This window comes from Cotesia typhae, unplaced genomic scaffold, assembly GCF_013202065.1.
Source record: "Cotesia typhae breed Kobodo isofemale line unplaced genomic scaffold, CoteBio_Ctyphae scaffold_152, whole genome shotgun sequence".
Taxonomy (NCBI): domain Eukaryota; kingdom Metazoa; phylum Arthropoda; class Insecta; order Hymenoptera; family Braconidae; genus Cotesia; species Cotesia typhae.
The window spans coordinates 1,094,061-1,105,095 of record NW_027423776.1 but is presented as its reverse complement, the minus strand read 5'-3'; the positions used below and the strand labels follow the sequence as shown (position 1 = coordinate 1,105,095).

The following is an 11,035-nucleotide window of genomic DNA, read 5'->3' as shown; positions in this document are numbered from 1 at the left end:
TCATGTACAGATTGATCGAAGCACCTTTAATAAATACAGTAAAGGTACATCAATTATTTATAATTTAGAAAGAGAGTAAATAATTACAAAAATATTATTTACTTCCAAAAATTTTTTTTTATATTTCAATTATTTAATTGTTTTGTAGTTCTCGTCTAAATTCTAAAAATTTCAATTTAAGATAATTAATTAAACATTTTTTCATTATCATACAAACTATTTACATTAATTTCAAAAAGATTTTTATTGTATGCAATATCAACGTAAATTAATTATTTAATATCCAACACTCGGTGTTATATATTTGCTCACTTAAAGAACCGTATATACAAAGTTTATTAATAACGCAAGTATTCTTTATACGAAAAGTTCTAATTGTTACTATTTTTTTAAGTAATCAAGAACGACAATATAGTAGTTAGTTGATTCAATTTAAATTTAAACTAAAGAAATATTAATTAGCAATTAATCCATTGTTTGGCCATAATAACTTGTACAGCGTTGGTTTTAGTTCCTTATAATAAAATAATTTCAAATAAAAATAAGAGCCCATCTCATAAAAAAATTAAGCACTTCTACATCTTTTACGTATCTTATATTTCAATAAGTGTACCGTAATGAATATATTTATTATGATTCGTGATAATGATTCGTATATATAATCATAACCTTACTTTTCTATAAAATTTCCAATAATTCATTTTATGATTTCTGGTTTTTAATTTGTTTTTCTCATACTTGTTAAGAAAATTTATTATTCTTTATTTAATCTAATCAATGTAAAAAATTTAATGAAGTTACGTGTTAATAATATTAGTAATTCATTTCTATATATAAACAGCAATTTATTTATATATATATATATATATAGATTATATATATTACTTTTCATAACATAAACTTTATTATAACCATACTTCAAGATTTCAATTATAATTATTACCCATAAAATAATCTTTTAAAGAGTTTAATATAGTTTAATAAAGTTTATTAATATTTACTTTGATTCATATAGAAAAAAATTATATAAGCGTGACCACGTGGATTTTATAATCTATACACAAATGTTTTTAATTATTAAAATTATATGAATAGTTCATAATTTCAATGAAATCTACCCATTAATTAAATTATAATAATTAAAAATAAAATTTACAAAAATATAATAAATAAATTCATGTTGTTAAGAAAATCATTAAGTAATATTTTAATTTTTTTAATACATATATATAGGTTAAAATACTCATTTTTTTACAATTTGACATATTCTATGAATAAAAAATTATATTATCAGAGACCGTCAATGGAAAAAGAAGTTTAAATAGGTTTAAAATCAATTATGATGTTTCAACTTAAATTTTACTGGCAATTTGTTATAATTATTAATTATTTTTGCCATTTAAAAAAGTTCTTAATAAAATATTAATAGTCGTTGACAGCGGGTAAATCAACTAATTCTTGGTTTTGCATTATTGTTACTTTATTCATCTCATCTCATTACCTTATTGATATCTTTATAGAATTTAATTGCAGCATATATCCAGACGTTTTTGTTATAGGTAATTATCAAAAAGGAAAGCAAACGTAGTACATCATCAATTGTTTCACCTCTATCGACTCATATCTATAAAAAGATGCAACAACTGCTACCGCATTTGTTGCACTGGTGACCAAAGTAAGTTCAAGTGTAACAGATTTGATATTTTACAAAATATCCCAGCGTTTTTTGAAAAATGCGTACCACAAATTATCAAATTTTTTTCAACGGAATTATATAATACTTGAATTTTTTTCTCATTCAGAAAAACAGTTCTAAATAGAATGATGTTCTTGATCCCTACGAATAAAACAATGAAATCTTGTATGTTTATTAAAAACTAACGTATAAAAACATTTATCAGGGACATCATTTTAAAATAACTATTAATTCATAACTTTTTAATGATAGTTAATAATCACAATATTGTCAGCGATACTAAAAAAATAATTATTATAAAAATTCAAAAGTGAGTCATTCTTGGGTTGCCAGAATATCTACTTAACTAGCTATATTGATGATTTCGTATCTTTGATCAGCATTTAATAATAAGTAAATAAAGGAGTATACTACTACTAATGTCAATTAAAGATTTACTTGTAAAATTGTAAACTTCTAATAATCGAGCAGCTTTAAAATTTATCACCTGTCTTAAAATTTAATAACTAATACTTGAAGATTTAAAATGAAATAATGAGAAATGAATGAATAATAAAAATGAAATTATAGTTACCTGAAATTTTTACATACCACATTATGTAATTTTAACCTGGCTGTTATATAATTTGATTTGTAAAGATTTTCTGAAAGAATAAATGCAATAAATGATTTAAATGATTTAAAATCGGATTTTTAAAATTATATTATTTTTAATCTTTTTAATTTTACTTTTACAAAAATATTTTTAATTAGATCATATTTTATCCATAATTATTTATACCAAAACATAAAGTAATAAAGAAACTCGTACATTGGGTAATTTAGCTTTTAATATTGTTGGTGAATTTCTTAAATCATTTAATTCAGTCCATTTGTTTTGGATTGTTCGGGTATAGGTGACAAAATGTCCAATTTTAATCAGTGAATCAGCCGGTTGGAATTCAATCACACCAGTTAACATATATTTTTTATTTTTTAAATTGAGATTTATTGGAATTTCTTTTAAATTACTGTTTACCAGAGCTTGTTCACCTTTTTTTTAGAAGTAAGTAGTTTTTTTCATAAAAGTGATCTATCCCCAAACATACATACGAATCTATATCTATTGTTCGACCAATCATAGTTTTATTACATTTTTACAATAAAAAGTTTTTTTCAATATCATTTAAAATACTTGCTTCTAAATAATCAAATCCTTTTTCCATATTAATCCAGCGTTAACATAGAAAACTGACATTTTTTTGTCGCAAAGATTTGCATTGAATACAGTGAGTATATTCCGTGAGTGATTCATAATGAATCAATAATTGTTCTATTAACTTACACACATCATCTGTACAGGTAATAGTAAAGTCTTTCTCAAAAATTTTACGTAGAAGTTTAAATCTTTTCTTGTAAAATTCTGCATTTGCACCAGATTTAGCATAAAATTGCAAGATTTCTAAAAATTCTGACATGCTTTTTTGATTATCTATAAAGTTTTGAAAACTTTTAAAATTTAAATACGCAAAAGATAAAAGTTCAGTAATGGTATCAAACGGACAAGTATTTTGGAGTGATATTTTTAAATTATCAATTTTTTGAGAACCCATTCCCGAACCATTTTTAATCATTTTTTTTTTTTTTTTTTTTTAAATTTCTATTAGCATTCTCATGGAATGCTTTTACTTCGGGAAATGGATTAACGTATTTACCCCGTTTAGTTGGTTGAGATGAAGTGCTGTGGAATAAACGTTCTCGCTTAACTGATATTTTATTCTCATTAATTTTAAATTTAATCGGTGACTCATTTAATATTATGGAAAAATTATTTTCCTGATTTTTTTTAAACGATAAATGTAAAGTTGTTGATGAATCGCAAGTAGTATTTGGGGTAGAGTGAAACTTAGGTTTAATAAATTCTAAATTATTACTTAATAAATTATTATTTTCTTTGCTTGCATTTGAATCTCTAAAATCGATAGAAAATTTAGTAGATGTGTCCCCAGAAGTTACAAGAGGAGTCAACTGTCGCTTGAGTACTGAAGAAGTTGATTTCATCTCAGAATCAGATGGTAAACTTGGAGTGTCTTCCTCAGACGATTCACACTGATTCATTTCACTTTTATTTGCACTAATTTTACATTTATCAATTACTACATTAACGTCATTCATAGAAATACTATCATCAGAAAATTCATTTTGATTATCAGCTAAAGTTATATCTTCAGTTTCTTCATTCTTGTTTTTATTTCTCCAGTTTTCCTCAAAATTCAGAACACATTCTTTACGTTCAATATTTTTTTAGAATTTTTTAAGGTCTTTTTAACCATCTGATGTTTATCGTAAGCAGCTCTTGCTTCTATTACTCTTGGTGAAATTGTTTGCAAATGCTGGATTAAAAACATATCCGCACGAGTTGGTTGCCGATCCTCCAAAACATTTTCTTTAACATATTTAAAATAATTTTCAGATCGCGCTGAAGTAGCAACATAATTTTCGGAATTATAATGCTTCCTCATAACATTAGTCCACGCTGGAAATTGTTTAAATAATTTTATTAACTTTTTTGTATTGCATTTAAAAATAAGGATTGACATCATTAAATTTAATAGATTGATCAGAATTGATAGAATTTGGAGTTTCTTTAACGATCCTATCAATAAAATCAGATAAATAGGAATCATCTGATGAATTTGATTCACAAGAATCATCAACTTCTAATTCTTCATCATGACATGTTAAATGTGAGTCACAGTTGTTTTTTTTGTCACAACTACTACTAATTTTTATTTTTTATAGTCCACTGTTTTATCGAATTCAAATGTTTCCATTCTCGTAAGGATCCAGTTAATATCATCTTTACATCCGTATTCATTCTGACTGATATTTAACAAAACTTTCATCATTTTTACAACATCCTTCAAATCTTCTATGGTACTCATCAAACCGATAGCTCTTAAGTAAAAATCCTTGACTACAAATTTCACCGATAAAAACATTTCTGTGTTGCTACACTATGTATTAAATGTGCGATGTCGATCCGCACATATGGACGTGTTAAAACTTTGGTTTTTCCCAATAGGAATTGATAACAGTGAGACAGGTATTGCTTATAAGACATTTGGCAAAAAGCTACATAAACCATTTTGTAATGCCAGTGACATATCCGTTACTACTTCCAAAGGTACTTTAACATTTGAAGAAATCCATTCGTGAAGCCAGAACGTCACTATTTTTGTGTCATGTCTTTCAGACAACATCTGGCAAACTGGAACAATTAATGAGCCGATATAAATCACGATTTGGTACAAAAATATCGGGCCACTGTCGTAGTTTTGAAGGAAAGAAATTTTTCGCACCACACTCCCAGTAGCATCTATGGACACTATGGATTCCAATGTCACAAGATCATTGTAAATATCACTTTGCTGATGAGTCCAATATATAAGAAAAAATTTATCAAATCCAACTTGTTTAATGACTCCCTGAAGCTCTACATTATTGTGTATTAAAGATTTTAGTGATTCCCATAAGTTTCCCTGGATATTTAAACGAATTTTTTTACCTTCATGACGTATTTGAGTGATAACCGGTGTATTTGGAATTATAGGAGCTGCCTGTTCTCCATATTCTTGGTACTTTGTAATAAGTCTTCTCTTGAACAAATCGCCTTTCTGCAATTGTAAAGCTTCTGCATATTCGCGTCTTTTATCACCAGTAATAGCTCTTTTTTTTTTTGAATGAGGAGCGTCAATAGTATTTTGTGTATGTATGAGCATCCTTATATTTTCATCTTCACTAAAAGTAAAAATACATTCACCAAGAAGTGCAGCTTTGCATGACTTTTCAGTACATGAACCTGAAATTTTCACAATAAATTTATCAATATTATTTTCACTATTAAGATACTGAACACATTGCTGTGGAAATTTAAACGCACAAGGTAATTTTTGAGAAATATAAATTAATTCAGAGATAATATCAGTCCAGCCACTTTGTAAAATATAATATTTTTATTATTACAATCTAATTTCTCTACTGGTTTAATTTTTAACCACTCTTCTTTCGTAAAATTAATATAAAAACCTATGAATTTTGATTTGCTTTCAGGAATGTCAATTGCATCTCCAGCTTCTAAGGAGATAGTACATTTATTATCACTAGTCTGAGAAAATTTAAACCTCGCTCTTGTACATAGCGATCATAAATTTGATGTCGATTTTGTTGAAAATCAAAAAATAATGCTACAGGTGATTTTAAATATTTTCCAGAGGGTAATTTCCAAGTTTTACATACTTCTGACCAAATTGGATCACCTCTGGATTTAATTTTTCCATTATCAGTACAAATATCGAATTTTACAACGTGATTTATCACTTCCACAAATGGGACTGCCGCCCAAGTTGTCATATTGTTATTTACTTTAATATATTTAAATAAATAAACAAATTATAAAATTATTAATTGAATATAAAACTTTTTGTTACGGGCATGTGAAATAATAATAAAATTAGTTTAGTCATTTTGATTGTCATTTGTTTTTCTCAATGAATCGGTATAGCGGGAAACTTAAGAAATTCAAAAGATATTATTTAAATGTAATATAACAATACTTATTTTTTAGAAACAAATGTGTCTGTTTAGTGAACTTATTGTTTAAAATTATATCAAGATATAATGGGGGAGCGGGGAAATAATAAAAATTAAGCTATAAATTTTATACTAAAATCAATCGACATTGCTGAAAGTGAATAAAAATTTGTAGGTTTCAACATATCATTGTTATAAAGGCACATTAATTAAAAATTAAACCAATTAATAAATAAAAATAATAAAAATAATAATAATAATAATAGTAATAATATTATTATAATACACAAATAAAAAAATAACTTGATTTAATGAAATTATTTCTAAAAACTGACTCTCTTAAATTGAATAAAAATTTTGTGTGATGAAGAAAAATTTCCTTGGTTTAAGATTTTCTTTCCTGATTCAAATTAATTTTTTTATCAGTGTAAAAATAAATACTTAAGGAAAATTTTTATTTTTATGGTTTATAAATAAATTAGATCATTATTCTCAAAACAAACTTTATTAAGTTGTTGAATAAAAATAAATCAAAATGAGTAAAAAGTAAAAAGATTAATAAAATACCTGATGTCCAATTTTTTTAGTTTTGAGTAACTCAATAGCGAGTATGTATTTGGAGTACTAATAATACACGAACGGTATTAATTGGATCAGTAGTTTAGTCGTGATTTTATTATTATTTCTTCAATCTTTAACCTTGATTTTTCTAATCATCAATCAAGTGATGATCACTGCTGAGCGAACAACCTGGTGAGATGTTTTTTTTTCTGAAAATATTAGCATATCATAAATAGATATTATACATATAATACAATAATATATACACATTTATTAGGACATTTCACAACTATTTATTCACAATTTAGCTTAGAAAAAGAAATTAATCCTGCTGTAAATCGATGAAAGAAAAAACTATACTTTCACAGAATAAATAATAAATTAAAAAAAAAACTCCAAAAATATTGATATTGATCTGATTTCAAAATTCTGTCAGTAATTAAAAAAAAAAAAAATTAATCAATCTCAGTTTGAAAACGATTTATGCAAAGATCCCTTGTCATACCACCAAACTAGCCGTAATATATGACAGTATTATCGTCTTTGTGAATTTTTTAGTAGCTGCCGACAGATTCTTTATTAATCTACAAAGAAGGTAATAAAGTAATAACTTAGTTAAATTGATTATTAATTGTAAAATTAGAAAACTTTAAAAATAAAAATTAAATAACTTTTTGATTAAATAATTAAACTTACCGATTACTTCGCAGGAGTTCTCCCAAATTATCAGACATCCTTGAGATAGTTCTATTCTTTAATCTATGAAATCTCAACAAATAATACACATAAAGTCATTTTGTGTAGGTAAATATATCACTTTTACAGCCCTCAGCGTTATTTTGTGTCTTTTTCTAATTTCAATTGAAACTGTTCCGAGAAAATAGAAGGTATCTCATTTTAATATAGAAAATAATAACCCTACAGCATATCACTTTAGTTTTCCCTGTAAATAAATGATCAAAATTCATTACAAAATTAAAATTATTTAATGGGTTCAATAAACACATAAAATAATAAGAACAATTTACCATGATAGGACGTTAATTCTCGATGAACTGGCATTATGTAGACTGCACAATTTAATTTTTATCACCTACAATTATTTTTACAATAATTTATAGTTTGAAAATTAAAATATCCTATATTTGTTTAGGTGTCAAAATATGGAGCCTATACACATACACCTGGAGTGTATAGGCTCCATATACGGAGAGTAGTCTTTTACTCTCCATAAAGTAGTCTTCTACTCTCCATAGCTCCATAGTTGTAAATTGAAGCAGACTCCATGAATGGTCAATTTGTATACATCAGTAAATCTTGAATACAATTAACTTGTACTGAAATCCCTGCTTAATTATCATTCATATTTTATCATAATTTTAACATGCTGATTTTTTTTTCAACATTATAATGAATTAATTTATCATAATAATTTGAAAAATTTTCAAATGTCTAGTCATTTCATGCATGATAAAGGTTAAAAATAGAAAATTACGATCTTATTCACATGACACTATTTTAACCAGTTAATTAGCTGGTTATTTACCCAAATGTGAAGAACAACAATATGGCAGGTAGTGGAACTATTGTGATGTAGCAGTACATGCCGCCATCTACATAGGATATAAATTAGCGATTTATTTAAATTCAAATCAAACAAATAATTGATTAATAATATAATTATAAGAATAATTATTTTAAGAGAAATAATAAGAATATCGTAACAAAGAAAATAAAACATGTAATACTTAAATATAGAATGGTCACTCGAGAGGAAAATAAAATATAATATCCTGAGAAAAGCTATAAAAGGAGAAACAAAAATCTTAAATAACAAATACATCTCTATTTCTTAGAGACTCTAGCAAAATACTACAATTTATGACTTTGAATGAAGGACTCTATTATCCTAGGCTAAACTAAATATTCCCTTTTTATGGCTTTTCTTCTAACCAAGCAACGACTACGATGCCATGTGTTAAACACATGGTTAGTTTCACTTTTCTGAGAGAAAACTAAACGAAGGTGTCACTTTTATTTTGAGTCCCACTCTTGAAGAAAAACGACCAATTAGAAATAATTCTTATAATAAATCCAACCCCTAAAGCTAAAATCTCTCCTCTAAAATAAATAATTAATTCGATGTAAAACTTAGAAAAATTAAGTCATAGCAGTAAGCAAGTAACTCCTGTACATGAAATATCTTACAATATACAGTGAAAGCTGTTTAAAGTTACGGTAGTTCTGTCTCAATTTCTCATAAAACACTAATAGGAGCGAGAAAGACAACCTGGGTAATTTTTAAGAGCTTTTACTGTATTCCTTATAACTTGCATACAAAATCTCATCATTTATAATATCAAATACCAAATCCTCATCCTAACTAGTATAAGTTAATAATAATATTAATTATTATTCATGACAGTCCATAACAGGAATACTTTCGTATTCTTTAGCGAATTTTAAAGAGCCCGCCAATCTGAGCCGAATCAAACGAATCAAACTATAATATTGAGACATCTACAGCAATAAAAACTTACTAAACATCGAATCAGATCATAACTTTATTCGAAATCGAATGCAAGGGATGCGTTCCGTTAAGCACTCTCATAACTCTCATATACTGTTGTAACCAGTTAATTAGCTGGTTATTTACCCGAATAAGAAGAACAATATGGTGGGTGCTTGAACTCAAATGCAAGGAGTGCGTTCCACTAAGCACTCACAACATATACTTGTGCAAATTCAGCACTCCATGTGAAAATTTTTCAAAATGATGATGTTCTTCGGGCAAGTTTTTCAATCCGCGATAATTAGATAATTATTCATATTAGTTGATTTAATATTAATTATAAATATTTTATAATACTTGTAGCGTCTTTATTTTTACTATGTACCTTTACTTCTGATAGATAAAAACCAGAGAACTAACTCATAGCATATTGCGGTATCACTGGACAAAAAATTACCCTAATAAATTTTTGATAACCTTCAAATTAATTTTGAGCCCATGTGTATATAGTACTGATTGAGATAAATAACATTGAATTAATAAAAATATAAATATGTTATCTAAATATGTATAATTAGAGAGTGTCCGAATAGCCACACTCTAATAAGAAATAATACGGTGATATAAATAAAAAACAGGCTCATACAATGTATTCCGCAAAAACTAATCACAGGAAAAATACATATAATTGAGTTTTTCTATGTTTTCTCCTGGTTATAGTGGGGTAGTAACTACTGAAATTCAATCATTAATATAATAAATTTACAAAATAAAAAATTAACAACTACGTTAATATAAATTATTTTTCATCGGTGCAAGAATTGGCTAAAACTGGTCGGAATTAACGGTTTCGTTAGCTTACTTGTGTATCAGTGGTTTATATCATGGATAATATTTTTATTACGAAAAGCAAAAGAGCCTCTGTTCTCCATCATAACACAAACAAGTTTGCGAGCATACTCTAAATGATTGATTAATCAATTCTAAATTAACTAACTTAGATAGAATCAAAATTATATTTTAATTTTTAATTTTCTAGCAGTATTTCCAGATAACAATGAAAGCCATATTTTTAAACAGTTTATTCAGATTGGAGATTAACTCAAATATGGAAAGCTCATCACATGAATGCTACGTGTCTCAATTAGACTTTAAAAATTAATAAAATAGTCATGTGGAGCTAATAAAGATGGTTATGTTTAAAATCAAGAGAAATAGAAATGTTTTGATCGAATGACCTCCATTCTATGATTTTCATCTATGTTAGTAAAACTAACAGGTGTAAAAACTATTGATGATTTTTTTTTCTAGATAAATAGTAGAAAAATAAAAAAATTTTTTTTTCATTTTAAATGTAAAAGGTAAGAAAAACTATAATTAAAATTTGTCTGATGTTTAGAAACTTTTTTACGAATTTTTCAACTTATACTAAAATATGTTTTACGAATTAAATCAATTAATTGTATTGAAAACGAAGTAATCGAAACAATACTTGATTTTATCTTATTTATTTCTGTTCGTTTTTCCTTTTAAAGTTGCACAAATTGAAATATTTAAAAAAATATTTCAAGATGTTACTAAATTTAAAAGTAGATATGTGTACTTTTTCATGACATTAACCAAAATTGTGATTTTTTCAAGAAGCAAGCTTTAGTTTTTGAAAATTAATTCATTTGTTTGAAATAGTCATTACA

The 11,035-nt window shown here is 26.0% G+C and overlaps 1 protein-coding gene across 1 annotated transcript; it reads right to left on the bottom strand.

Annotated features, from left to right (window-relative positions):
* Positions 1-1,955: 1,955 nt before the first annotated feature.
* Positions 1,956-8,154, bottom strand: LOC141535899 (uncharacterized). Its single transcript, XM_074256064.1, has 8 exons — positions 7,858-8,154; positions 7,526-7,772; positions 6,836-7,413; positions 5,244-5,537; positions 4,815-5,171; positions 4,006-4,211; positions 3,610-3,940; positions 1,956-1,975 (listed from the first exon to the last, which is right to left on the bottom strand). Exons 4-8 carry the CDS (start codon positions 5,455-5,457, stop codon positions 1,956-1,958), a joined length of 1,128 nt encoding a protein of 375 aa, XP_074112165.1. The 5' UTR covers positions 5,458-5,537; positions 6,836-7,413; positions 7,526-7,772; positions 7,858-8,154.
* Between the last annotated feature and the right edge of the window lie 2,881 nt (positions 8,155-11,035).